Source organism: Penicillium diatomitis (genome assembly GCF_028827545.1).
Source record: "Penicillium diatomitis strain IBT 30728 chromosome Unknown utg000012l_segment0_segment0, whole genome shotgun sequence".
Lineage (NCBI taxonomy): Eukaryota > Fungi > Ascomycota > Eurotiomycetes > Eurotiales > Aspergillaceae > Penicillium > Penicillium diatomitis.
This window is the reverse complement of record NW_026623184.1, coordinates 367,877-395,091: the sequence shown is the minus strand read 5'-3', so window position 1 is coordinate 395,091 and position 27,215 is coordinate 367,877. Positions and strand designations below refer to the sequence as shown.

The following is a 27,215-nucleotide window of genomic DNA, read 5'->3' as shown; positions in this document are numbered from 1 at the left end:
TCGTCCACTTCCTGACCATAAAGAAACCCAAAACAAGAATCTTAGCTTGGTGACAAACACTCTTTGTTTTCAGGCCTATCGAGGATCCCACTCACCACTGAGGACTGTGGTGTCTGCCTACCGCTGACTGATTTGCTTCCCACCTCCAGCTGTCATTGTCATCTCTGACACGCTTCATCTCCCTCGTACTTTTCACAGTCTTTCTTCCCTCGCCCTTTTGCTTCCTGTGTTTCACCAAGCCTGTTGTTTGCCTATTCCGGAAGATCTTGTTTTCGAAGATTGCAGGATCAGTCTGAACCTGAGTTTTCATCTGCTACTCGCTCCCTCATTTCTTCTCCCATCTCCTTGCTCGTTCACACACAGAAAACAAATACAATGTCGTCCTCTGTTCATTTCAAGTTCAAATCGCAGAAAGAGCCCTCCCGGGTTACCTTTGATGGCACTGGTATTTCGGTCTTTGAGCTCAAGCGGGAAATCATCAACCAGAGTAAATTGGGAGATGGATCTGATTTCGAGTTGGAAGTCTACGCGGAGGACACTGGAGAAGGTAGGAGGGGTTCAGTCCGCTTTGTACCAAGTCCAGTTGGCTTGGCCGTGCCAGGGTTTGAATGTTCACAGTTGATTTCCGCAGCATACGACGATGACACAACCATAATCCCACGATCTACCTCGGTGATTGCACGCCGACTGCCGGCCGCACGACCGGGAAAAGGTGGCGCAGCTCGCTATGTGTCTGGCAAGATGCCCGTGAATGCGCGTAATGCCTCGCGAATCGAACCTTCGTTGACCCGGGCTGCGCCGGGTCTTGGTGGATCGGTGACCAACAACGTGTTGGAGCTCAACAATGCGCAGACTGAGGATGAGAAGATCAATGCCCTTTTCAACTTGCAGGCCAGTCAATGGAAGGAGCAGCAGCAAGAAATGGCCAAGTAAGTGATCCTTTTGAGGAACATCTGGGGCGTGACCGTAAACTGACCAACATCGATTCAGTGCCACTCCTGTGCCCTTCGGACGAGGCCGAGGCAAGCCTGTCAACGTCCCTGACCACCCTCCGCCTCCTGGGTATCTTTGCTACCGCTGTCGTGAAAAAGGTATGTTTCAAGCTATGTGCTTGTAGCGAAAGCTCCCTTTTCCCTTTTTTCCCCAAAGACACAATGCTGATCTCTTCGTCTTCAGGTCACTGGATTCAAGCATGTCCGACCAATAACGACCCCAAGTTTGATGGCAAATATCGGGTCAAAAGGTCAACAGGCATTCCCCGGTCATTGCAAACCAAGGTCGACAAGCCTGATTCTATGGCATCCGACGGAACTGGCGACGACTCGCGCAACACCGGCGTCATGGTAAACGCCGATGGAGACTTTGTCGTGGCACGCCCCGACAAGGCTGCGTGGGAGTTGTATCAAGAGAAAGCCAAGGCCTCGGCAGCGGCAGCTGCTGAAGCCGCTGCGGCCGAAGAGAGCAAGGAGTTGCAAGCTCGCGGTCTAGAATGCCCGATCGACAAGAGGATGTTCTTAGAGCCTACCAAGACCCCCTGTTGTCAAAGAACATATTGCAATGATTGTATCTCCAATGCTCTGATTGAAAGTGACTTTGTCTGTCCCGGATGTTCAACTGAAGGAGTTTTGCTGGATAACTTGACTCCCGATGACGATGCGGTTGCCAAAATTAAAGCTTATGAAGCTGAAAAGACCGAGGCTAAGAAGGAGAAGGAAAAGCAGGCCAACATGCCCGCGTCGCCGAACGGTTCTACCGCGAACGGCGTGACTGCCAATGGACACGACTCACCAAAGCTATCTCTCGTGAAAGAGCGATCTCCATCTCAGCAGCCCGGAGATTCCACTCCTAAGCAGGGCCAGAAGAGATCTGCCGAGGACGAGCCTGTTCGTCATCAGACGCATAGCCCCGGCAATGTATCCAAGAAGCAGAAAAGTGACGACCACTCGGACACGGCCACTCCCAGGACCACCAGTGCTACCACCACCGCCGCCGCTATTCCTTCAACCTCGAACGGAGTCTCAAAGGAGAACAATGGCTCCACCCCCAACCCAAACATGCCGTTCAACCCGCAGATGCCCTTTGGCGATTTCAACAACATGATGCCTGGTTTCCCCAATGGCGGCTTTGACCCCAATGGAATGCCCTTCATGAATCCCATGGGCATGCCAAACGGCTTCCCCAACCAGATGGGCCCTGGGTGGAATCCTATGAATATGCCTTTCCCGCCTATGCAGGGCAACATGTTTGGAAACCAGAACGCAGGCTTCCCCCCCATGTTCAATGGTGATCCCTCAATGATCTTCGGGATGGGCGGCATGGGCAACATGGGCAACATGGGCAACATGGGCAACATGGCCAACATGGGCAACATGGGTGGAGGCATGCCGAATCAGAACAACGGCTTCTCGAACCAACCGATGAACAACTTCGCCAACCAACAGCGTACAGCATTCAGCGGGCCATACTCTCGTGAAGAAGACTCTCCCTATTTCCGACAACCCGTGAACCCGCAACGACACCAGGCGCGGAATCGACGTGTTCGACCAAGCGACTATCGCGAGTTGTAGGGGCTATCTCAAGGCCAATATTTTCTTTTTTTCCATTGAAAGTGGTGATACCCCTGGCGTTTTGGGACGGCTGTGGTTATAAGGATTTGCTGTCGTTCTTCCTCAACTTTTTCTCTTTCTGCGCAGATGCTTCCCGTGGGCGACTTGTCTGTTCGGCGTTTTTTTGTCTTTTGAGGTTTGGCACCATTCTCTTGCGATGCACTAGCCCAATGCTTTCTGGTCTCCTATGGTTGCATGATGCATCGTTTGGGCGAATGAGTCTTGCAATTTCTCGTGGTTGCTTTGCTTCGGCCTGATTAGGTGGAACCGTAGCGTTTAGTCGGTAGCAATACAATATCTCCCTCCAACCTGTTTTTACTCGGTAGCTGCAGTTAATATTCGAAGTCGCAGCTAGCATGACGCTCATGATAAAGGACTACTAATACCGTATACACTACGCAGTACACAACTGGAAACTATAGTTTTTACTTTATACAGATTCAATCTATGTCTGACACCAGTATGCTTAATGTAAAACACATAATATCGTGGCTACCTTCAAAATGATACTTTACTAGGACGTTGGTCTTACAACATTGAGTGCAGTAGTGTACTGTGGAAGTGTGTAGAATCACGAATGTCGTTATGATCACATCGTTTGGAGTATCAAATAGTTACCGCAACCCAAAACTCGACATGAGCCAAGGTTCACCAGTCTCAGCGCAGGCCAATCACTGCCCGGTAATCCAGATCGTGCATGAAGTTTGGACTGCCCTAGTGCCCAACGGGGTTTAGTCACGGGCAAGAACCGGTGAAGGCCAAGCCTAAAGATCAGGTGACTCGGTGGAAATCCCTCCCCCCCCCCCCCCCGACTCAATTCGATTCCCTTCTGCGATTTCTCCACCCTCTCGATTCTTGACTCGAACATATGGTCCACTCCGCACTCACGCTTGCGCTCACATCGACTCTTGAAATCACTTCCACACTCTACCACCACGCTACTACCCACGTCGCAGCTTCTCCTGTCCACCCTCCGAACATTTTCCACCATTCCAATCCATCTCAAGATCGATAGCCATGGCGACGTACATGAGTAATCACAGTAGTAATTACAATCAAATGCCCCGGTTTCTCGCCCAGCAGTCGACGGTCACTGCCAGCTGCTACACCGTCAACTCTTCCAGTGGCAACGTTTACGGTTTCCACTACTGCTCTACTCTGGGCGCCGGTATGCCAGAACACTCTCGTGACTCCTTCTCCGTGCCCGGCTTATACTGACCCGTATCTTTGTCTTTCTCACAGGAGCACAGTGGTATCCCTGAGGTCCCTTCGGGATCTAAAATCTCCACCCCAAGACCTCCCCTGGAGTACGCCGCTTCCAGCGGCGCACTCAGCTGGACCGGGACCAACGGGCCCGAGTCTCACGCCAAAGGGGAGGCGGCGTACACCATCCCGGAAGAGTGTGAGAGGCTCTTCTGTGACACACTGGCCACGACTTTCCTTGGTGAGAGGATCGACGTCGGACAGGAGTCACTGGGGATGGGTACGTTTCAACAGACTCAAGCCAGTCAACATCATCGTCCCGCATCTTATTATCGTCAACGACCGTCTCATCGGTCGATTGAGAAATGGATCGAAGTCTGGGATTACAGTGGCGATGCCATCTATCGCGGCTTCGTCACGGGCGAGGGAGACGAGCGTACGCTGTTTGTCTTTCTCGAGGATGGGACCATTGGTCAGGGATTGAAATCTGGGTATGTTTCGCAATCCCAAAGTTCATCTCTTCATTGCGGCTTTTTTTTCCCTTCCAAATGGAACATGAATGGTCATGACTGACCCCCTACTTTTTTCTGTTCTGAATTGCAGACTCATCGCACTCTTTGAATTGGCCGGATCCGACGCCTTTGATTGCACCCAGATCGTCGCCTGCGTCAACCGGTCTCAACATACCGACGAAATGGAACTTGTCCGTAGCCTTGGATGGTGCGGATTCAACCTGACCACCCTGGATCCTTGGATTCAGGGAACATCGGGTGCGGCAGGTCCAGCGGTCAGTACGAAATGGCTATTCTTGGTGGCCGAAGTGTAAGCAGTCTTGAGTGGGATTGGCAAAGGCAAGAAAAAAAAAACACGATCCCTTCAAACTGTTTGGCCTCTCACCTTGTTGTGCTTTGACAAGGCTCGAGTCCTAGACATCTTTTTTTGCTTATTCTTGTTCTACACCCTCTATTATTCCATTAATCCTTTCCCAAGTGGATGGTCGTGGATGACGGATTATACTTGGTTCTGGTGTTTTGATCATCACTTAAATTGCTCCTATTTCTCATCTCCAAGCTCAGCAACGGCGCTGAATGATCGGTTTCTTTCTTTCTTTAATTGACTTCGGCCTCGGTACTCGACTGAGGACGGTATGACTTTGACCAATTCAACTGTCTTGCATTACTTCAATGTCTTCCACCAGTGGTACCCAGCTGTGGTGTCCAACTGTGGTACCCAACTGTGGTACCCAATGTATCAAAACTTTGCACTTGCATGTTCCACCGATGGAAGAATCTGAACCCTAGTACTGTAACTTCTTACCCCAAGGTCAACCTTGAACCCAGTCTCTCCTCAGCAAAGCCGGGAAATGTATGACGAGAGGAGATGAGATGAGCCTCGCTGATTGGCGTCCTCGGTTGTCGGCAGTCAACTGCAGTGGATTGCTGGACTGTGGGGAATCCGATCAAAGTGGCCTGTCCCCAGCCCCACCATTCAACTGGAAAACGGGCCTTTCGATCTGTTGGCTCGATCGATGGGTTGATTGTGGAATGTCCGTTTGTATGAATCGTGATCTACCTGATCAAAACATGAGATCTTGTCTGTTGTTCTATAGTTGCTGGATGTTTGGGACACATGCTCAGGTTTCATGTATCTGGTCATCTTTTTGATGGATCTGTTCCGGACAGATGATTCGATGATGACTGATACCAGAAATGATCCCTTTCGATAGCCCGAGATAGATAGGTACACTGTCTCAGTGTCGCTAGTCGTGTCTACCTCCAGGAACTAGAAGGATGTAGTCCAGCTTGGAGGAGTCAAACAAGGGTTCCCAATCAGTCGGGCACGAGAGATTGGGCCACAAGTACAATCACCAGGCGTGGCAAGCATAGACTCCATCGCCACATCCCATGAGTGTATACTGTATAGTGTATACCCCTTCAACTGTATGGCGACATCTGGGCTGTTGCTGCCCCGTCCCAGAGATTCCAGCTTCCCCGCAGATAAGCAGGTCAATCGGTGCCGATCACCCGTACAACTAGTCCCGAAAGGACTTGAAAGTGCTCCAACCTGGTTGATGACATCAACACTTCCACTGCACTATCTAGCTATCTAGGATCTACGAGTCAAGCTCCACGAAGAGTAGATGTGTTCCCCTAGCGAGGTGAACAAAGTCAGGATTTATTGAGCACTAGAGAGAACCAGACAAGATGAGAGAGCTACATAGTTTCTGACCAAGTGCTGTGACACCCACCCTTTGAAGAGGCAACCTCCGTCTACTTGATTCATGCAGAGAACCGTTTTGGGTAACCGGGTGAAACGAGTCCAGTCGAGTCGATCACATGTCTGGATTCCCAGTTTGCATGAGTGACCTCCGTTTGTGGTCCGCCAGCTGCTACTCCGACTTGCTGTCAGATGATCATGTCTCGTCCTGCCATCTCTGGTCGGTGATCTGGAAATGCGGCGCAGTAACTGTACTGACACTCCCCTTGCACGATCACGATCACGATCTTCCTTCTCTTTTCCATCTTCATACTTGTCTCTTGAGCTCTCATCGACTGCCATCTTCCTCTCCAGCTTCACTTTCTATTCCCCCAAACCCCGTAACGTAGCAGAGAGCTCGTAACGAGAACCAGTCCATCCCAAAATGCTCTCGTCGCAGGACTACTCTTTCCGTTCGCTCCTCTTCCCCCAATATCTCATTCCATCGTTTCTCCCCAACTCCACCAGAACTCGCAACTCCATCCAACAACAACCACAGCCACCCGTACCACCATCCCCATCTCCATCGTCCAAAGCCAAGAACAAACAACTCCACGCCCAACCCAACCCCGTCCCACCCTCCAAATCCCTCACCAACCGCACCTCCTACATCCGCTGCATCACCTGCGGCGCCCACCTCTGCTTCACCTCCCAAATCATCAGTAAGGGCTTCACCGGCCGCCACGGCCGCGCCTACCTCGTCTCTGCCCAAAGCACATCGCCCGATCTCCATGAACAATTCCTCCGCAGATCCTCATCCTCATCGACATCGACATCACCATCGGCATCCACCCTCCAGAATCAACCCCAGGCCCAGACTCTACCAAACACACACGTCCACCGCCCTGTCAGCCGCCAACTCGTCACGGGTGCCCACACCGTCAGCGATATAAGCTGCTTGCAATGCGGGACCGTGCTCGGATGGAAATACGTCGAGGCGGAAGAGGAGTCGCAGCGGTATAAAGTGGGGAAATTCATTCTGGAGACGAAGAAGATCATCTCGGCGACGGTTTGGGAGGGCGAAGATGACCGGGACTTGCGTACAAGAAGGGAAGAATCTGGTGGAAGTGGGCGGCGCGGATCGAGGCAGTCGGTGATCAATGAGGGAGAGGGAGTTGAAGATGGGTCTGTTCATAAGCACGAGCACGAGCACGGGCAAGATCACGAGCACGAGCACGAGCATGAGCATGAGCATGAGCAGGACTATTTCTGCGGCCGCGGAAATGAGCGTGGGTACGATAAGCAAAACACGCGGATAGAAGACCCGGCGGACGAGATTGAATTTGACAGCCAGGACGAAGATGAATGCGAGGATCTCTTTGCGGGCATTTGGAGTCCTGGCCTGGCCAACCGCAGACGGAGTCGGAAGCTGGAGAGAAAGCCTGGCTCGATGGCGGCGACGATGTTTGGATTCTCGTGAGAACGAACCTTCAAACGATGGAGAGGATCCGTGTATGAACTATGAAGTGGAAGGCATCGTCTGTTCCTGCATACGGAAGAAGTGGAATTCTCAAAGATGAGACATGAATTACGGGACACGGAAGAATCTATAATTACGAGCGCCTCTTAGGCGGTGATACCACAACCATGCCTCATCTGGGATGATTGGAAATGCTGTCGAAGTGGGTTCTTCACTCGCCCATTGCGAATGCCTCTTAGTACAACAGAGTCCGACGACCTGTTTAAGTATTCTATAAATCCTCGCTGGTGCCGAGGAGACGAGACACGATTGCTAATGACGATAATAATCAAATCAAATTTGTCCAAAATTGACGCACTGCACGTGATTAACGTGTTTCTGCAGCATTGCTCGATAAATCCCGGCTTTTCAGCTCAGATTGTCATTATACACGACGAAGATGACCAGCAATGGAAGAGAGATCAGCAAGAAATAAAGAAAGATCAAAGTACTAAAGCTGCAGTAAAAAGCTCGCAATGGACATCTGAGCGACAACCAGGATAGGGAATAAAAAGATAAGAAAGGAACCATCGAAAAGTGCGAAAATCACAGATCCGAACAAAAACAGAGCCTAGAAAACTGTCTCCCTCGTTCTCTCGTTCTCTCGCTCCCTCATTTTCTTATTTTTTTTTTTTTCATTTTTTTTTTTTTGAACAAAACAAGCCCGTTCACGCATCCTCCACTCGCGCGCGCTTCGACTCGCTATCTGCAGATGTATCCTCGGCGGGTCGCTTGGACGAAGATGACCCCGAGGACTGTGCAGCAGCGGGCTTTCGTCGAACGAGCGAGGACAGATCGTTCGCGTCTTTACTGACGGCGTCGAGACGGGCTTGCTGATCAGGCACGGACTGCCCGACGATCTGGCCGAGGATACCCTTGAGCATGGCCTCGTTCTCTTGTTCCCTCTGCTGAACGGTGACAGGCGCCCGTCGAAGATCGATGAGCTGTAGATTTCAGAAGGTACGAGTTAGCAAGCTGAAAAAAGAATGTCCGCGCTCAATGATCTATCACCCCAGAGCAGGGGCGAGGCATAGGAAACTGAAACTTACCCGTTGCTCCATATCGGCGATGATCTCCTTGCTATTGGAGATTCGCCTCTTGGTCGCAATCTTCTTGTCCTCGTCAAGGTCTCCACGGTCGAGCTTTTGCTGCTCGGAGGCCATCCGTGCCTTGCAGCTCTCAATGGCCCGTTCCATGTGCTCGGCGGCTTCTTTGCGCATCTCTTTGTCCACTGTCTTTTCCTGCCCGTCCTGTTCCTCATCTTCTCCTTCTCCCTGCTGCTGCTGCTGCTGCTGCTGCTGCTGCTGTGAAGCGAATTCTAGCGCCAGAGAGAGCTTGTAATGGCACTCGGCCACGGACGGATCCTCAAAGGGAAACAGTGTGTTGCGCAGATCGAGTGCCGTGCGCAAGTCGGCCACCGCATCGGAAAACCTCTCTCCCTCCAGTGAGATCTCAGCCTGCAGGTCATATGTATCTGCAAGGCGTTCCTTGATGTGCTTGAGATCTGCAGGGAGTTGCGTGTCTGCGGTCTTCCCTTTTCCTTTGTCCGTGCTGCTTTCCTCCGCGGCCTCCAATCTCTTCATGTAGAGGACTCGAGCCAGGTCGAGCACTTCGAACGCGTTGGCAAAGTCATCTTCCTCTTCTTCCTCGTCCCCTTCACCCTCCACCTCTTCGGCGTCTTCATCGTCAGAGTCAACAAAGTTCTCGTCGCCGGTGAATTGGAAGAACGGTTTCGTGGGCGCACTATCCGTTTCACTGCCCAACTTTCCCTTGGACGAGGAAGAGGCGGGGCCCTCGGCCATAGAGCTCGAAATCGCATCCTTGACCAGGCTTCCACCCGTAGCAGCAGCCCCAGACCCAGAAGAAGATGACTTGGCCGTCGCAGCACCACCAGACGACTGAGGCTGCTCCCCGGCAACCTTGGATCCCAGCACATCACTCTTGCTCACAGCAACATTGTAGAGAGATTTTCCGTAGGCGTAGAGGAGGTCGGCGTTCTCGGGAGACATTTCACCGTTCAATTCAGCTTGGAGCTCGGTGGCTTGGGAGTAGAGCTCCGAGGCGGCATTGTGGTCTTTGGCCGCATCTTTTGCGGCTGCGCGGGTGATCAACTCGTTCAATTCTTGGTGCTTGTCTGTCCTTGTGGGGTTCTCGAGCTGAGCGCTTGTTGTTTGAGATTGCTCTGATTCAGCCATTGCGATGATTTCAATAGCTTTCGAAGGAAGCGTAGGAGCGGGAAGTCGTAGGTGTGTGAGTTCAGAGTGATAAGTGAGAGATATTGGAAAACCAAAGATTTTCACTGAGCTTCAGAGGTCAGACAGAATGTCGAGAGTTTGCAGGGTGTTTGTTGATCAAGATATTGTGAAGCGCAAAAAGAGGTGGAAGCGATAGGAGCGATAAGCTCTTCAGAGGGCGCGTGGGGCGGGCGCGGCGCGTTGAACGTTCAACGCGTCTTTTTCCAACTTGCCTGTTTGATCTTCGTGACAGTCTAGCAGTAGCCAGCAGCGACTTCGTTGGGGATTTGTGAGGAAGAGAAGTTATGATACGGGAAGAGATTTCCTGCCCATTTTATAGTTTGCCAAGTTGCTTCCTGGCTCATCGTCTTGGTTGCCCTCTCCGTTAGCACCTCTCTCAACTCCTTTCGACACCACCGGAGCCTCATACATCAACCTCAACGAGGGGACGTCAACACACGCCCAGAATGGATCCTACTACCACACCAGGGCATCCCAATCGCTTCAAGATGGGCCCGGATGCTTCGGACCCAGTTCCATCATCGTCGCCAGGATTCGGCACACCTGCGCGCCCATTGCGATTGGCAAGAGTAAATGCGCCGCCTACAAAGACCTCCATTCTACCCATTCTTCTTCCTCCCGCGACTCTCCGCCCAGTGGCGTTCCGGACCTTCACTCGGAAGCACAATCTGACGATATCTTCTGCGGCGCTGCAAACTCTTGCGGTTTTTGTGGGCAAGAATTGTGGCTCGGGATGGCGCGAAGAAGGTCTGGCCGAGAAGGCCCTGGACGAGGTGGCCAAGGCGTGGAAACGAGCTGGAGGCGGCGTCATTGTGGATGAGGGCAAAGGCGCCTCATTGAAACTGATTCTGCAGACTCTCGAGAGCAGTATGAGTGGAGGTCGAGTGGTTGCTGGGAAGGGAAATGCGCAAGACGGCACTGGGAGACTATCCGCTCTGGTCGTGGACGCTACTGGAAGGATGACCGATGCCAACAATGAGTCGTCACTTTCGACACGAGCTGGTGAGACGGAAGAAGATGATTCAAAGCTACCCCTTCATCCTCGGCATTGGCTTAAAGTTGTCGACGCAACGGACCTTCCGCGCCTTGCCTATAACGTTGATAAAAAGTACTTTGAGGCGCACAAGTCGAAGCCGACGTTGTTCCCGCCTCCTTCTCGCAAAATAGCGCTGTTCCGGGATCGGTACAACCTGGTGTACCAGCGACTTCTACGCAATGAGTCTTTTCAAAGCTCGCTAGGTGTGGCCGGCATGCCGTCTTTGCAGAGGTCGTCGTCAAATCTGGGCATGCAGCAATCTTACAAATTGACCCCAATTGCCAACTTGCTTGGACGCAGCGGCACATCACATTTGATTCTGGGCTTGTTGTCCATCTCGCCTACTGGAGATCTCTCCCTAGTGGATTTGACAGGGACCGTGACCCTAGACCTCAGTCATGCGCGAATGATTCCCGAGGATGGCGCCTGGTTTGCCCCGGGCATGATTGTGCTTGTCGATGGCATCTACGAGGAGGAGGAGATGGTTCAAGGATCCATGCTCGGCGGCAACCATGGTGTCGGAGGAGCCATTGGAGGTCATTTTGTAGGTGTGTCCATATGTGGTCCGCCCTGCGAGCGCAGAGATATCTCTCTTGGAACCGGTACCCGTCAAGGTGCCGGAGATGTCAGTTCTAGTGGTGGATTCGGCTGGGTCGATTTCCTTGGAACTGGCAGCGAGCGTGCACAGGGCGCGCGTATGAGACGAATCCAGGAGAAATGTATTCGGGAAGCAGCAGCAACAGCTGTATCTTCTAATGAATCCATCGAGTCCTCCTCTCCCGCGCGGCTGAAGGTTGCCATTTTGGGCGAAGTCAATCTTGACAATATGAAGACGCTTGACGCACTTCGCAAGGTCTTCAGCACGTACAGTGATCTCGCACTCTGCGATCGACCGGAAGCATTTGTCTTGATCGGCAATTTTGTTCAGACGCCGATCATCAACGGAGGGGGACGAGCTGGAAGTATCGAATACAAGGAATTCTTTGACTCCCTCGCTCTGGTGCTTTCCGACTTTCCTACTCTTCTCCAGCACTCTTCCTTCGTCTTCGTTCCCGGCGACAATGATCCCTGGGCATCGTCCTTCTCAGCCGGCGCAGCAAGCACTATCCCTCGACAACGCATTCCAGAACTCTTCACCTCTCGCATCCGTCGTGCCTTTGCGACAGCAAACAACGAGATTGACAAATCCCACTCCACCGAGCCCCCAGGCGAAGCGATCTGGACTTCCAATCCAACGCGTTTGTCCTGGTTTGGACCCCTTCACGACATCGCCGTATTCCGTGACGATCTATCCGGTCGACTCCGACGCACTGCAATTACCACACGACTCCCCGAGGACGACAACGAGCCAGAAGATAACATCATGCAAGAAGCACCATCCCAATCTCCCTCCCAGAACGCCGTCGATCTTGACGAGGCCAACGGGTCCAAACCCGTCATAAACGGCGGCGCGTCAACATCAACCTCAACCACCGCGTCTACAAACAGCGCCGCCACGGCTCGCAAACTAGTCAAAACGATCCTCGACCAAGGCACAATGTCCCCCTTCCCTGTTCACGTCCGACCCGTCCTATGGGACTATGCCTCGGCAGTGCAACTATATCCCCTTCCAACGGCCTTGGTATTGGCCGACGCCGAAGCTGCTCCATTCTGCATGACCTATGAAGGATGCCATGTGATGAATCCAGGACGCCTGCTGCCTCCAGGTGATGCGCAGATCGTCAAATGGATCGAGTATGACGTCCTGCGGAATCGCGGACGAGTCAAGGAGGAGCGGTTTTAGCCTTGAATCGTCGAATAAATAAATCCATATTGTCTTGGACTCGACTTGCAGAGGTGGCTCGACTCAACTCGGCCCGGCTTCGCCTTGCTCAATTGGAAGAGCTATGTATTCACCGAGTGAATCTCGAGATATGGTAGACTTTGCATCACGACACGACAGGAATGTGACCCTTAAAGATATAATAATGAAACGAACGCGATACAGTCATACCCGCTGCCCTCCAAGCAATCGTCTCAGGCTACTCTACTCAGGGGATCTGTCGATGGGGGTACTCACTCAGACTCTCTGTGCGCATTACCACGTAGACAAGAGTAATGCTTCCTGTGTCCATGAACAAGACCATGTCGAGCGCGCATGGCGTAAGCCCTCAGGGAAGTAATGAAATGAGTAATCGAGCGCACGTGGATACGATATTTGTGTGTGCGGGTTGAATGATCTAAGAATCACGGCTTCACAGTGCCAATTATCAAAAGGTACAGAGTTTATTCAATCATCCTATTGTGAATCAAGGTCTCCTACTTGGCAATTCACACTCGACAACGTACAAACAAGCGAAATCAACACTCAGTCAGTGCCAGGCGGCAGATCCATTCATTTGGTGAGTAACAAGGCTGTCAGCCAGCAAAGTCGACTTCAAAAGGTTGATCTTTCAAATCAAGGCCATAATGCTCTCGATCTGATTCATCTATGATAAACCACACTATCTTTCATCCCAGTGAGTGCCCGGTCCACAATGTCTTCGACAGGTATCTGGACGGGCGAACAAGATTAAACACGGTGTCTATGAGTACATGACATAGGCCTGAACTTCAAGGCGATCAGATCGTCGTCTATGGCCTTGGCCATTGCAATTTCAAAGAATGATGAATCAATTGTTAATGGCGAAACTTGTGGTGATATGCAATGCACTAAACCCCCTGAATGGGTTGTTTCATCAATCCTCGATTTTTCGTTGCCATTCCAAGAAATCCGAGAAAGAAGACAGATCAATCAATGGTTATAACGTCATTGTCGCCTGTCGTAGTCTTCTTCTTGGGTGACACATGTTTCGATTTGACCGCTGATGGAGGCGCAGGCTTCTGCTGGGGTTGCAGCGGTGGCCGAACCTCGAATTTGACCTGGGGATCTACTTTGATGGCGTTGCTGCCCTCTTGCTTCACAGGTTCAGGCACAGGCGCACATGTACCGAGACAGTCGTGCAGCTTATGAAGGAGGTGGCCAATATGACTGATGGACGCTCTGGCACCATCGCCGAGACCTTGCCAACCATCGCCCTTAGCCTTGTAGATCTGCTCCTGAACGACGGCGGAGACGACTTGGAACTCGGGTGATGATTCTCGGCTGGCATCATCCAGTAGCCACTCGGTCTTGCCCCGCCGCGAATGAGCTGTCAACCGGAACCGATACCGTAACCGGGGAAAGTGCATATGGTATGTCGTCGGGCCACGCGTGGTGATGTACACCAGACTTGTCTCCGACTGAGGGGGTTTCTTGACAATTTCATCAAAGCTGTGCAGAAGGGACATCGTCTTGGCCATCAAAGCGAGAACAGGGTCGATTCCCGCCTCAGCAAAGCACTTGTTGAGTACGACGGTGAGGGGTTCTTGGATGCGTCGATGGGGACTTGGGCTGTCAAAGCTAATTTTCAATCGTAGCCTGTGCAGGGGACCAGATTGCGAAATGACTCGAGAAACATCATTCGTATTCGCAAGTGTGGACCCTGAAACCCCAACACTGAACGTGGCGAGCAACTCTTTCTGCGTGCCGTAGAGGAAGGTAATCTGAGACAAAGACATTGATCGCGGCTCCATGCCGCTCCGAATCAGGCGTTGAAGGAGATAGATGACGCAGTCGAGTCGTTGCAAACGCTCAAAGAGACTAAAAATGGCCGTTTGACCAGCTGGCACCTCCAGGCGGAGAGCAAAGGCGCCTCCCTTGTTCTGCACGACGATCTCCGGATCAAGGAGAGAGACAAGCATGGGCAGAGACTTGATCTGGCACTTGAAGTTGCCATGCGCCACTAGGACGGCAAGATTTTGATTACGATCGACACCCTTGTAAGAAAGGCGAATGGTGCTGTTGAGATATGAGCCATCTCGGATGCGTGTGGATGGCAAGTCTAATTGTAAAGATTTGGGTAACGTCGAAGGCTGATAATCAATGTAAAGATCGGGCACCACCAGTTCTTCTTCAAACTGAAACTCTTCCAGAGAAGGCTGGAAGCGCGCTTCTGGCAGTTCAGCCAAAGAACAAGCGTTGGCATAAATCGCCAACATGCCGGTCAAGCCGTAAACTAGTTCGGCGCAAGCGGTGTGATCGGTCCGCCGGCCAAGACCCATCATCGTGTTGCTCACAGCATGCGCCAGCGCTGGATTGGAACCTTTGTCGGGAACTGCGAGCGGCGTGGCTGACCGTCGAACTTCTGGCCGAAGTTGTACAAGCCACCAGCTATCGCCATCCATGCTGCTCGTGGCAGCAACGACCCAGCGGCTGTCCCAGGTATGATGGGTGAAAAATGCGGAACGCACTGTGTTTGGCGGGAAAAGCTTGCGCAAGTCCATTCCAACGACTCTCGGATTGACAGGCTCTAAGCCCAGACCTTTCGAGCCGGACTCGATCTCGTCCATAGCTGAGGCACAGCGAAGGCGAGTGATTCGGCCGAGCACCTCTTCCACAATTGGCTTCTGGGGACCGGGTTCCGGTCGTTCTACCACGCTTGTGGTGCCTGAGAGTGTGGGATTTCCGGTCTGGGGCTCGATGGAGATTTGCAACTTTCGGGTGATAGTCATGTGCAAAGTGAGATAGCAGTCGCTGGGCTCTGAAGAAGAGAGTTTGCCTCTCAGAGAGAGCAAGTGATTTGCGAATAAAAGATTCTTCTTCAAGGTAGTGTAGACGAGTGAAAGCAAATGTGAAATGTGGAGCGCAATCACACTACGCAGGATTCGTTCCATTGACAGTGTGTCGGTATCGAATTTGACACCAGCGCTATTGGTCGATTGACCGTCGCGCATCCAACGAAGGTGCAATTGCGGGACGGCCGAATTTCGATCACCGCTCCCTCGTCGAACGCCGATCTCGATCCAGCTTTTGGGTCCTGCCCTCGCTGTCCAGTATTGCACAACAAGCGTGCGATGCAGCAGTTCGATATGTAGGAGGCCAGACCATAAGCCGTGAGAAAGCTCATGAGCCTGTCGGAAGAGAGTGTTGACTTTATTCGTTAGAACTAGTTGATGGAGGAAGTTGAAGCACGCGAGCAGCCCGTCGCTGAAGAGAATTCGATTTATCTCCACTTCAAGCTCGTCGAGGATCCGACCCTTAGGGATCGGCGAAGAAGGCTGGAAAAGAAATCGGATGTCAACGAAGAAAAATTGAGACGTCTTCGCCTCCTGCGCTACTGAAAGGTCAAGCTCAAATTCACCGGCTACGGTGAATGTAACCCGGCCGTCGTGAATGCGATAATTTCGCAGTGCATATGGGACTTGATCTTGCAATATGAGTCTCGCGCTGATGATTCGGTTGATTTTGTGTAACTTTTTCAGAGTCGTCCGTGGTGACAAAGATTTGGGGGGCTTGTAGCCAAACTGGAAGAATTGAACTTATTAGCACGCTGAGTAGCAAAGCTGCTGGATTTTGGACACATAATTCGGTAGAACTCACGTCTGGCAAAGAAGCAACCCTGCCTTTGGCAAGGACCTCAAGAGCAGTCTTCAAGTCCGGGTTGGCCACCTGAGCCCGAACAAGGTCTTGCTTCATCATCCCCACCGAATGCATGGCAGTCATATAGGCCTGATGACGGGTGCGAATGAAACCTTGAATATCGATCAGTCGGCTCACGTCGGCGGCATGACGACTCCATTCCGAGAGAACAAGAAGCTTGATAAACTCTGCCCTTCTGGCGTGCCCCCATTCCAAGATCTTGAGCTTCTTGTGCATGTTTTGTGCCGATTGATTCCCAGCAGATTTTCCGCTTGCGCCAGGTGCGCTTGAATGGTCTTGCGGCACTTGAACAGTCGCCAGATCCGATATTAATTCCGTGAGCTCATTCCAGCAATTTTGCACCGCTCGATGGACAAGCGTTCCGAAAGGAAAGAAGCCTTGTGTGATATGTGGAATGTCGAAGGGATTGGGGGCACGCTGGAGTGCTTTCGAATGTTGCTTGGCTGATTGTGCATCGCGACCTGTGCCATTCACATGTGCTAACCCATTTGAAGATGTCCGAGAACCCAATTTTTCGCTTCCACCCGCCGCGCTCAATGCGCCATGAGTTGCGGCCTCGTTAGGACCGGCCCTGTGCGAGGACCCATTCATGTTTGCATTTTCCATTATGACACCGGGCATGTCTGATACGTTGTGTAATGGGCGATTGTGTCCGGACAGAATCTGATTCCCTGGGGTGACCTCTCTTCGACCAGGCGCACTGCACCGACCAAGCGACTTGCCTGAGCCGCCGGCGCCAGAACACAAACGATGTCGGTGCTATGCTAATAGCTGAACAATGAGGCACAGAGACCAGGGCAGGGACCACCGATTCAACCCAGAGCCATGCGTATCGAAAGGCGTCTCAAACAACGAGCCTGAGCATAATCAAGGGGACGTTGCCGGAGGGGGACCAATGTCCAGACCCGAGGAGTTGTCGAGATGAAGCTTGGAGAAGAGAGTTACCAATGAGCGAGGGCTGCGTCGTGAGGTAACTGCGTGGGCAAGTGAGACCTCGGGTGAGGGGACGACGATGCCGTGCGATTTGCGCCGAGGGTTGCTGATCACGATCTCAGAGTCGTTTCTCGTAATGGTGCGCTGGAAGATTCCCGCGCTCGAAGCTGGCTGAAGCGAATTACGTGAGGAGAGCGGAGTGGTGAGGCGGCGAAAAGACAGTCACCACGGCGGCAGTTGGGGCTGAAGAAGATACACAGGGTTATTGAATCTCGAAACTCAGCGGGAAGTTCAGAGCTGCCCAGACTTAGAGCGATCGACTGAAAGCGCGATGCGTAGCGGCCGACTGATTGCTGCCGTGGTGCCTTGGTGCCTTGATCAACCAAACTTGTTCAGGTACCGCATTGACTTCGAGGGTGTTACCGTACGCAGCAGCCGCCGTTCTGCTTTGTGTATTACTGTATTGCGGGCGCGATACAGGCGTACTGTACTAGTTTACTGCGGGAGGAATGGCGCTGAATTGCACTAAATCACAGGTACCTCGACAATGCGCCATATTACATAATCACAGACTCGAGGGGTCACGGTGTATTGACTTTGGTAAACTTCAAACGCAACAGCTGATGCCATGATCATCCCATGACCTCACCATCCCGGAACGACTATGAAAGCGGGTTGTTTCCCCTCTTCAAGAGCACCCAGGCTCCACCTTATCGAGGCCAAAGGCCCCCTCAGAATCTATGAGTCTCAATCAAGTTGAAGATACAGAGGAGGTTGAGGCTTCTGGCCTTCTTCCTCATTACCCCGGGGATGACCCGCGACCGACAAGCAAGCGCGAGCTTGCAGGATGGTATTGTTATGGCTGGGCGGCCGAGGTCTTTACCGTGTGTGCCATGGGTATGTGCTACTGCATGGACAGCACAACGCGACATTAATACGTACTTGGCGCTTGCCAAGTTGATACTGACTCAAAGAATAGGATCATTCCTCCCGATTACGCTCGAACAGCTTGCGCGGGATCGCGGCGTTCTTCTGTCAGACAGAACTACACCATGCACCCCGACATGGAAATCTGAAACGGACCTGATCACCCACGGTGATGGATATCACATCCAACGACCCGATGCTGGGCAGTGTATCATCAATATCTTAGGGGCCGAGATTAATACAGCAAGCTTTGCCATGTATACCTTTTCGCTCAGTGTCTTCGTCCAAGCGATTCTCATCATCTCCATGTCGGGGGCTGCCGACCACGGAAGCTATCGCAAACAATTACTGGTCGCTTTTGCATTCATCGGTGCTTCTGCTACGATGCTATTCCTCGCCGTGATACCCCGCATATACCTGATAGGCGCACTTCTTGCGATCGTCGCCAACACTTGCTTTGGTGCTTCTTTTGTCCTTCTCAATTCATATCTACCGGTCCTTGTTCGTCACCATCCCGCTGTGCTGGAGAAGAGTCAGGCCGTGTCCGACGCCCTTGATGCCGCTAGACACTGGGCGCACAATTCTGGCGTGATCGAGGGTGATGTGCTCCGGCCGCCTGACGCCACCACACCACTCCTGCCTCCTGATGGCTCGGCGGAATTGCAGGACCCGCTGGATGTGATGACTTCGATGGAGCTTCGCGTGTCCACCAAGATCTCGTCGTATGGAATTGGCATAGGATATGTTGGCGCAGTGATCTTACAGATGGTTGCCATCATGGTAGTTGTAGTCTTTCACCAAACCACATTCTCCTTGCGGCTGGTGCTATTCTTGATTGGACTCTGGTGGATGATTTTCACCATCCCCGCGAACTTGTGGCTTCGCACTCGCCCGGGTCCCCCATTGCTTGCCAATGATGGGAAGCCATTGGACTCTTGGGGCGCTTATCTTCGATACTCATGGAAGTCCCTCGCGAAGACCGCCCTGCGAGCCCGCCGTTTGAAGGATATTCTCATCTTTCTGTCGGCCTGGTTCTTGCTCAGTGACGGCATTGCCACTGTCAGCGGGACGGCGGTTCTGTTCGCCAAAACCGAGCTGGATATGAAACCTGCCGCGCTTGGGTTGATCAATGTGATTGTCATGGTGGCGGGGGTCTTTGGTGCTTTCTCCTGGAGCTTCGTGTCGGGGTTTCTGGGACTTCGCACTTCACAGACTATCGTTGCTTGCATCATCCTCTTTGAATTGATCCCGCTGTATGGAATCGTTGGATTTATTCCTGCGGTCAAACAAGCGGGCATCGGTCTTCAACAGCCCTGGGAGATGTATCTGCTCGGGGCCGTGTATGGTTTGGTGATAGGCGGCCTGTCGTCCTACTGCCGCAGCTTCTTCGCCGAGCTGATCCCCCCGGGATACGAGGCTGCCTTCTACGCATTGTATGCGATCACCGACAAAGGATCAAGCATTTTTGGTCCGGTCATTGTCGGGTTGATCACCGATCGCTATGGTCAGATTCGACCCGCGTTCGTCTTTCTAGCCGTTCTCATCTTTCTGCCACTGCCTCTCATGCTTCTCGTTGATGTTGACCGTGGCAAGCGAGATGCTCTGGAGCTTGGTGCGGAGCTGGACCATCTGACCGAGGCCCCGGTCTACGGTGAGACTGAGCCTGTCGCGCCTCTGTAAATATCCCATTGAAGTATGCTGTTTTCCCCATTGACTCTAATTTTACTTTCTCTCTTTCTCTCTCTCTCTCTCTCTCTCTCTCTTTCTCTTTCTCTGGCCCCGTCATTCGTCGCAGATACCCAGTAAATATACGCATATATGAACATATGAAACGAACTGTGTTCCCCCCACCCCCTCTTCTTTTTTTCTCCGAAAATGGCAGTGACCATTTTACTGTCCACGTCTGCACTGTACTGCCGATTCTTCTACTAGCTATCCCAGGACGAAAGTGGTCTTAGGACTGACAATGTGCCTCGTCAGAGGTCACAACAACATTCTGAATCCTATAATCCTATACACGAGTAACACAGCCAGCATCGCATCCAGCATCGGAGCCAGCATCGTAGCCAGATCCGTTACGTCTAGCCAATCATAGGCTAGGGTTGATGCCATGAAACTAAGGCGCGGGTCTATACGTCACGTGTTTTGTGTTTTCTACACCGCTATGGCAGAACTCCTCTCCCCCTAGGAGAAAAAAGAATACTATCATATGACCCCCCCCCCCCCCCCCCCCCCCCCCCCAAACGTATATCCCGAAGAAGTTAGCCTAAATTATTGTTGTTGTGTCTCTGACAAGACATAATGAAGTATAGACCACGAGAGCAGAAGACAATCTGCTGAGACTTTGGGGGAAACGATTACAGAGAGATGTTCACACTTGCGGAGTCGAGCATCTAGATAGTGGCCACGTTGACTATTTAGTATTTAGTATAAATCCGGCAATGTGGCCTCTTCGTCTGAAAATTGTGCATGAAAGTCAATTTCTCAGGAAACTGCACGGAAGAAGATCCTCGTTCCACATTTAGCACGGTAGACGCGCCGAGCCGGGCCTGAGATGCAGACCGTCAGGGCTGTACATTCAACACTGTACCGGTGTACCCTGCAGTCCTGCACAGACTCGAGAGTCGAGACCATGTCACTGTACCTGTCTGGACGCACTCTTCTCCCTGTTTAAACAGTACCCAAGGACCTACTACCCGGTATCTACAGTAATGTGCGCACTGGGAGTTATGATGTATATAATAAGTTACTAGAAGTAAGAGGTAAGTCAGGTAATGGTAGGTACTGGTGGTAAATAGTTAATACTTGTTTCATGTGGTGACAAGGTTCCCCATCCCATCCCATCCCCATCCTCCCCATTTCCCCCAGTTTTGGATTCCTCACGCTACACCGTCTTGGGTCAAGGTCGGAAGTGGCACTCTTGCGCTAGTGGAACACTCGGTCTGCTACAGAAAAGAACACGATTTCCCCAACAGAGCAGGGGTATCAGTTACTGGATTTATCACTACAATAATAGTACAATTTCTGCCGAGACAGTCCCCAGCCTTTTCTTAAAATGAAATTAAAAAAGTCAAAGTTTTGGAGAGTAGATCCTTGGTTACTAAGAGACAATATTGAATAATTATACTACATATATAGTACAATCATACTATATCATCGTCGTCCTTCTCCACATTAGTAAATGGTAAACACGAAATACTGCAGGCGGGTAATGGGTATACCAGTATAGTACTTCACCACTTCTTATATGGGACCATTAATGACCAATTCTTGTGTAGTTCCGAGAAAGGAAATAGAAACACACTACTGAGTTAAGTGAGTAGTGTCCCAGCCATGGTTGCATGAGCTCCTCACGGAACGCCACTGGCGGTGGACACTGAGATCCACCGGCTGTTCCTGACAGGAGTGCTGGGAGCTTGGAGCTTGCTCCTCGCCTCCTACTCCAAAGTCCAAACAAAGTCGGTCGCCTCTTCATGACTGGAAACTTAGCCGCTGAAGAAACTCCACGAGAGAATTCCCGCAATGGACGTGGTCCTTCATAATGGATTATGAAGTAGTACGTGTCTGACTCTGGGTTCAAAGATGGTTAGCCTTGGTACTCGGTACTTTAATAGTCTTGCTAGGAGTAGCAATACCTGAATTCTACTGCTGATAGTAACAGCCTAACAGATAGTGCAGGAGGCTACAAATCTATCCTACCTTATTCGGTCATAGATGTCACTGTTCCTTGGTTGTCAACAGTGACCGACACTGTTGGCAGTTGACAGTTGACATCCATCAACGGAAGCTCCCAATGCAGTACTACCACACTAGAATACTGGAATATCTTTCTGCATCTTTTTCTCAAGTTTTCAGTTATTTTCAAGACCAGACACCTGGACACTGACAGCAGTAAACATCTCTGCAGCTGGTCCTCTAATACAGCTAGTCTGAAATCTCCCCTTACTGCCCTCCCGGAAAGGGGACCACCCTGCATACTTGCAGTGTATCATGGATGGTCCAGGGCTGATGGGCGTGGGCTTGGGGAAGTCAGAGGTACCGCCGACCCAGTAAGAGAGTCACCCGTACCACTTGTACCACTTGTACCACAGGTACCTCTTGTACCACAGGTACCACATGTACCACACTCTGGCGGCGAATGACCGCTCAGCGACCGACTTCGTGAGGGGAACCAAAGGCTCCACTCGGATTTGCTCCTGTGGATGCGCTCTCCACTCTCCAACTCTCCACTGGCACTCCGGCCCGCAAAGAACAAACTGTCCTCTACGACCGGACAAGGTGATTAATCATAAATACGTTCAGCTTCTCCCTCCGCTGGCCTCCTTCCTTTCCCTTCCTCCATCCGCCTTTGTATACTACAGCCGTCTGGGTAAGTTTGGCTCTTCATCAATGCCTTGTGGTGGATGACACATGGCACATTGGTTCTTTCGGTGTATTGCCCAAAGCTCCCTCCCGAAGGAAACTGGCGTTGTTATGTTGATCATGATCCTGTCGAAGCTCCGAAGGCATCCAGAGGAGAAAAGACATCCAGAGGAGAAAAAAAAATGAAAGCCGCATGGAGAGAGAGTAACGCCAGCTAACTCATCATTGATACGAATAGGTGATTACGGCTTTCCATATACAACAACCATCATCATGCGGTCCTTCACCCCCCTTCTGCTGAGCCTCTTGGGCGCCTCTGCCGCCGTCTCGGCCTCCGAGCCCGCTGCTGCTGCCGCCGCCGAGGCTGCTGCGGACTCTAACGTCCACGTTTTGACCGCGGACAACTTCAATGACTTTGTCAAGGAGCACGAGCTGGTTCTCGCCGAGTTCTACGCTCCCTGGTGTGGTCACTGCAAGGCTCTGGCCCCCAAGTACGAGGAGGCCGCCACAGAGCTGAAGGGCAAGAACATTCCTCTCGCCAAGGTCGACTGTACTACTGAGGAGGAGCTCTGCCGTACCTACGAGGTGGATGGTTACCCCACCCTCAAGGTCTTCCGTGGCCCTGACTCTCACAAGCCTTACACTGGCGCCCGTCAGACTGACTCGTAAGTTTTTGTTTTGTCTTCCCTTCAAATTGACAACACAAGACAAGTGGGTCGAGATACAGACAATAGGAAAATGTGGACTAACTCGACAATAGCATCGTCTCCTACATGACCAAGCAGTCAATGCCCGCCATCTCCATGTTGACCGAGGAGACCTTGGAGGAATTCAAGACCATGGACAAGATTGTCATCGTCGGTTACCTCGGTGCCGATGACAAGGCCACCAACAAGAGCTTCACCACCTTCGCCGAGTCTCAACGGGATAACTACCTCTTCGGTGCCTCCAACGACGCCGCTCTCGCCAAGGCGGAGGGTGTCAAGCAGCCCTCCATTGTCCTCTACAAGGACTTTGACGAGAAGAAGGCCGTCTACGAGGGCAAGCAGGATCTCGAGTCCATCCTCGCCTGGGTCACCGTTGCCAGCACTCCCCTCGTTGGTGAGCTGGGTCCCGAGACCTACTCCAAGTATATGGCCTCCGGTATCCCCCTGGCTTACATCTTCGCCGAGACCGCCGAGGAGCGTGAGAAGTATGCTGAGGAGTTCCGCCCCATCGCTGAGAAGCACCGTGGCGAGATCAACATTGTGACTCTCGATGCCAAGGCTTTCGGTGCCCACGCCGGCAACCTGAACCTTGAGCCCGAGAAGTTCCCCGCCTTTGCCATCCAGCAGACCGACAAGAACGCTAAGTACCCCTATGATCAGACCAAGAAGATCGACGCCAAGGAGATTGGCAAGTTCATCAAGGATGTTTTGGCTGGCAAGATTGAGCCCAGCATCAAGTCTGAGCCCATCCCCGAGGGCAAGGACGGCTCCGTGACCATCATTGTCGGCAAGAACTACCAGGAGGTTGTCATGGATGACGAGAAGGATGTTCTCGTTGAGTTCTATGCTCCTTGGTGCGGTCACTGCAAGGCTCTGGCTCCCAAGTACGAGGAGCTCGCTGCCCTGTACGCCAACAACGACGAGCTCAAGGACAAGATCGTTGTCGCCAAGGTTGACGCCACTGCCAACGATGTTCCCGACTCCATCACCGGCTTCCCCACCATCAAGCTCTTCCCCGCTGGCAAGAAGGAGGAGGCCGTCGAGTACGCCGGTGACCGCACCGTCGAGGATCTCGTCAAGTTCATCAAGGAGAACGGTAAGTACCAGGCTGACGGTCTGGCCGGTGGTAAGAAGGCTACCGAGGGCGGTGATGTCACCTCTGCCCCTTCGGCCACTGCCACCAAGGTCGTCGAGACCCCGGCCGTTGATGAGGACATGGATGTTCACGATGAGCTGTAAACGGGGACTTTTTTCTCTTCTGTCAAACTCTTCCTACGAGAGTAGAGAAAAAAAAGTCTCTTGTCTTTTCTTTTCCTGGGTTTCCGAATTTTTTACAATTTTTTTCCCCATGTATCATCACTAGTGAAATGAAATACCTGTTGTGATGTCAAGACTGCAGCGTCGCCCTGAGATTGTTCATTTGGACAGCGCTGAGTACCTAATAGTACAGTACCCTGGTATATCTTCGACCCTTGAATGGTAGTAGTCCCGACTCCCTAATAGAGCCTAGCCGGCTGATCACCAATCCACTTCGTCAAACATGCGGGGGTTGATTTCGAGTACACCTCATGAATATTTGCTCATCTCGATTCCATCATCGTAGGAGCTCTGTTCCGACTTGATAGAACAGCCGGGGCGCCCTTGACGTGTCGAATGCGAGTACGTTATCCCGTTGGCGCTGAAATGACCGACGACCCTGCGTCATCCCGGCCTCCGCACACCATCCGCTTATCTTATCCGCGACGCGTCCATTTCTCCTGTCGCGCACGCGCGATCAATTGGTGACAGGTCCGCGAAGCATCGCTACTAGGAATCACATCCTTGAACTGGAAAGTCCCTCAACCTTGATCTTTGCGTGTCAACTTTTGCAAGAGAAAAAAAATCTATTTGGATCTCTCGACGATCGCAGATAGACCGTACCTTTTTTCTACTCTGACCCCCCTGCATGCGTCGTCGTCTCCTTTTTAATCTCCGCCAAAAAACACGAGATCACCTCGCAACACTCTCCCACCCACGATACATTACCACTACCACCAGCTCCGTCAAAATGATCAGTCCTGCCGCAAAACGCAAAGCCGACCACCTCTCCACCCCGGCCACCACCACGGACCCCAAAAAGCCCAAGGGCGGCAGCATCACCGCGTTCTTCGGCGTCCCCAAGCCCAAGCCCAAGCCCAACGCCCTCGGCACACAGACCAACGGCACCGCCAGTGCGCTAGAGTCTTCCACGACTCGCGCGTCCAACTTTAACAAGGAGAAATGGGTGGCATCCTTGACCTCGGAGCAAAAAGATCTGTTGCAGTTGGAGATTGACACATTGGATGAGAGTTGGTTGGCGCATCTCAAGGATGAAGTCGTGACGACGGAGTTTTTGAATCTGAAGCGGTTCTTGAAGAAGGAGAAGGAAGGCAAGGTGAAGATCTTTCCGCCAGAGGAGGATGTTTACTCATGGTGTGTACAGCAAAACCCCCCTTCAATGGTGTAGAACTGCAGCCTGATGTCGAACGCTTCCGTTCCTAGCTAACCACCCTCTCTTCTCACGCGTATCAGGTCCCGATATACTCCCCTCCACACCGTCAAAGCCGTGATTCTCGGCCAAGACCCCTACCACAACGACAACCAAGCCCACGGCCTCTGTTTCTCCGTCCGACCACCTACCCGCGCCCCTCCGTCCCTCGTCAACATCTACAAGGGTATCAAAAAGAACTATCCCGACTTTGTGCCCCCACCCAACAACGGCGGTCTCCTCACACCCTGGGCTGAACGCGGTGTCCTCATGCTGAACACATGTCTGACGGTGCGCGCGCACCAGGCAAACAGTCATGCTGGTAAGGGGTGGGAGCGGTTCACGCAAAAGGCAATTGATCTTGTTGCGCGCGTGCGGAGTAATGGGGTGGTGTTTTTGGCGTGGGGAAAGCCTGCGGGGTTGCGGGTAGCCAAGGTCAACAAGGCGAAGCATTGTGTCTTGCAGTCGGTGCATCCGAGTCCGTTGAGTGCGCATGGTGGATTTGTAAGTCTCGCGGCACTTTTTGTGATAATTTTTTGTTTCTTTTTTGGTCTCCTTTCTGCCTGACTCCATCCAGGCATTGTCGATGCGTGGGCTAACACTTCGCGTCTAGTTTGATAACGGGCACTTTAAGAAATGCAACGACTGGCTCGCGGAACGATACGGCGAAGACGGAATCATCGATTGGAGCTTGACGCCGACCAAGAAGGCGGCTGGCCATCCGCCATCTGCACCGACTCCGGTCGGAGGCGCAGGAAAAGAAAACTCCACGCCGTTGACCGATGCACTTAATTCGGCATCGGCGGTGGAAGCAGCGAAGGTGGAGAAGGCGGGTCAATTGAGCACTAGTGCCGGAGCTGAGGACGATGAGTTTGATGATGCGGATGCGCTGGAAGCTCTGGTTGAAGCGGAAAAGGAGGATGTATTGGAGGCGGAAGGGGAGAACACGAAGAAGGTTGTATAATTTCACCCTTGTATTCTGGTGGTATCTTGATTGTTGTCAACTCAGAAAGTCAAATATTGGAGATCTGTCAGCCCCGGAAGATGACCTTTTCGGGCGTTCCATTTGAGAATCTCATTTGCTACCTTGTGATGATAGCATAGGTAATTGAACACGATTCCATTCGATCCGATGGATGGATTCTAAAGTCAGCCGTTGATAAAATCATCTTTTCCGTTTCCACTCTATCATGATCGAGAACTCGACATTAACCTCCCCCACCCAGAAAACTTCCCAAGACTCCACTTCCAACCCCCCCAAGCCGAGAAATCCACAACCCGAGACCCGAGCTTCAAGCTTATCTGATTGTGACCCAGTAACCCAAAATTACTCAATGACCCCAACACGGATTAAGCAAGATTCATCCCAGAGCCGCACATCTCTCGACTGTAATCTCGCGGTACCAGGATAGCACGTGCACGTGCTATTCTCCCAACTCAAGCCTAGGCCTACTCGTGCGCAACG

At 52.1% G+C, this 27,215-nt stretch overlaps 9 protein-coding genes across 9 annotated transcripts; 7 read left to right on the top strand and 2 right to left on the bottom strand.

Annotated features, from left to right (window-relative positions):
- Window positions 1-375: 375 nt before the first annotated feature.
- On the top strand, window positions 376-2,567 carry N7539_008112 (cleavage polyadenylation factor subunit MPE1; the record flags this gene model as incomplete). Its single annotated transcript, XM_056937712.1, has 4 exons — window positions 376-547; window positions 632-929; window positions 991-1,062; window positions 1,118-2,567. 4 exons carry the CDS (start codon window positions 376-378, stop codon window positions 2,565-2,567), a joined length of 1,992 nt encoding a protein of 663 aa, XP_056786804.1.
- Window positions 2,568-3,665: 1,098 nt separating this feature from the next.
- Window positions 3,666-4,635, top strand: N7539_008111 (ornithine decarboxylase antizyme; the record flags this gene model as incomplete). The annotated part of the gene is made up of 3 exons (XM_056937711.1): window positions 3,666-3,806; window positions 3,849-4,300; window positions 4,413-4,635. The coding sequence occupies 3 exons, from the start codon at window positions 3,666-3,668 to the stop codon at window positions 4,633-4,635; spliced, it is 816 nt and encodes a 271-aa protein (XP_056786803.1).
- A 1,815-nt stretch (window positions 4,636-6,450) lies between these two features.
- On the top strand, window positions 6,451-7,485 carry N7539_008110 (yippee/mis18 family protein; the record flags this gene model as incomplete). Its single annotated transcript, XM_056937710.1, has 1 exon — window positions 6,451-7,485. One exon carries the CDS (start codon window positions 6,451-6,453, stop codon window positions 7,483-7,485), a length of 1,035 nt encoding a protein of 344 aa, XP_056786802.1.
- A 707-nt stretch (window positions 7,486-8,192) lies between these two features.
- Window positions 8,193-9,719, bottom strand: N7539_008109 (SHNi-TPR domain-containing protein; the record flags this gene model as incomplete). The annotated part of the gene is made up of 2 exons (XM_056937709.1): window positions 8,193-8,468; window positions 8,574-9,719. The coding sequence occupies 2 exons, from the start codon at window positions 9,717-9,719 to the stop codon at window positions 8,193-8,195; spliced, it is 1,422 nt and encodes a 473-aa protein (XP_056786801.1).
- A 506-nt stretch (window positions 9,720-10,225) lies between these two features.
- Window positions 10,226-12,598, top strand: N7539_008108 (DNA polymerase epsilon noncatalytic subunit; the record flags this gene model as incomplete). The annotated part of the gene is made up of 1 exon (XM_056937708.1): window positions 10,226-12,598. One exon carries the CDS (start codon window positions 10,226-10,228, stop codon window positions 12,596-12,598), a length of 2,373 nt encoding a protein of 790 aa, XP_056786800.1.
- Window positions 12,599-13,584: 986 nt separating this feature from the next.
- On the bottom strand, window positions 13,585-16,921 carry N7539_008107 (mediator of RNA polymerase II transcription subunit 14; the record flags this gene model as incomplete). The annotated part of the gene is made up of 2 exons (XM_056937707.1): window positions 13,585-16,179; window positions 16,256-16,921. The coding sequence occupies 2 exons, from the start codon at window positions 16,919-16,921 to the stop codon at window positions 13,585-13,587; spliced, it is 3,261 nt and encodes a 1,086-aa protein (XP_056786799.1).
- Window positions 16,922-17,988: 1,067 nt separating this feature from the next.
- On the top strand, window positions 17,989-19,855 carry atg22-1 (putative autophagy protein Atg22; the record flags this gene model as incomplete). Its single annotated transcript, XM_056937706.1, has 2 exons — window positions 17,989-18,145; window positions 18,228-19,855. The coding sequence occupies 2 exons, from the start codon at window positions 17,989-17,991 to the stop codon at window positions 19,853-19,855; spliced, it is 1,785 nt and encodes a 594-aa protein (XP_056786798.1).
- Window positions 19,856-22,810: 2,955 nt separating this feature from the next.
- On the top strand, window positions 22,811-24,483 carry pdiA (protein disulfide isomerase PDI1; the record flags this gene model as incomplete). Its single annotated transcript, XM_056937705.1, has 2 exons — window positions 22,811-23,202; window positions 23,298-24,483. 2 exons carry the CDS (start codon window positions 22,811-22,813, stop codon window positions 24,481-24,483), a joined length of 1,578 nt encoding a protein of 525 aa, XP_056786797.1.
- Window positions 24,484-25,291: 808 nt separating this feature from the next.
- On the top strand, window positions 25,292-26,714 carry N7539_008104 (uracil-DNA glycosylase; the record flags this gene model as incomplete). The annotated part of the gene is made up of 3 exons (XM_056937704.1): window positions 25,292-25,695; window positions 25,795-26,254; window positions 26,364-26,714. 3 exons carry the CDS (start codon window positions 25,292-25,294, stop codon window positions 26,712-26,714), a joined length of 1,215 nt encoding a protein of 404 aa, XP_056786796.1.
- Between the last annotated feature and the right edge of the window lie 501 nt (window positions 26,715-27,215).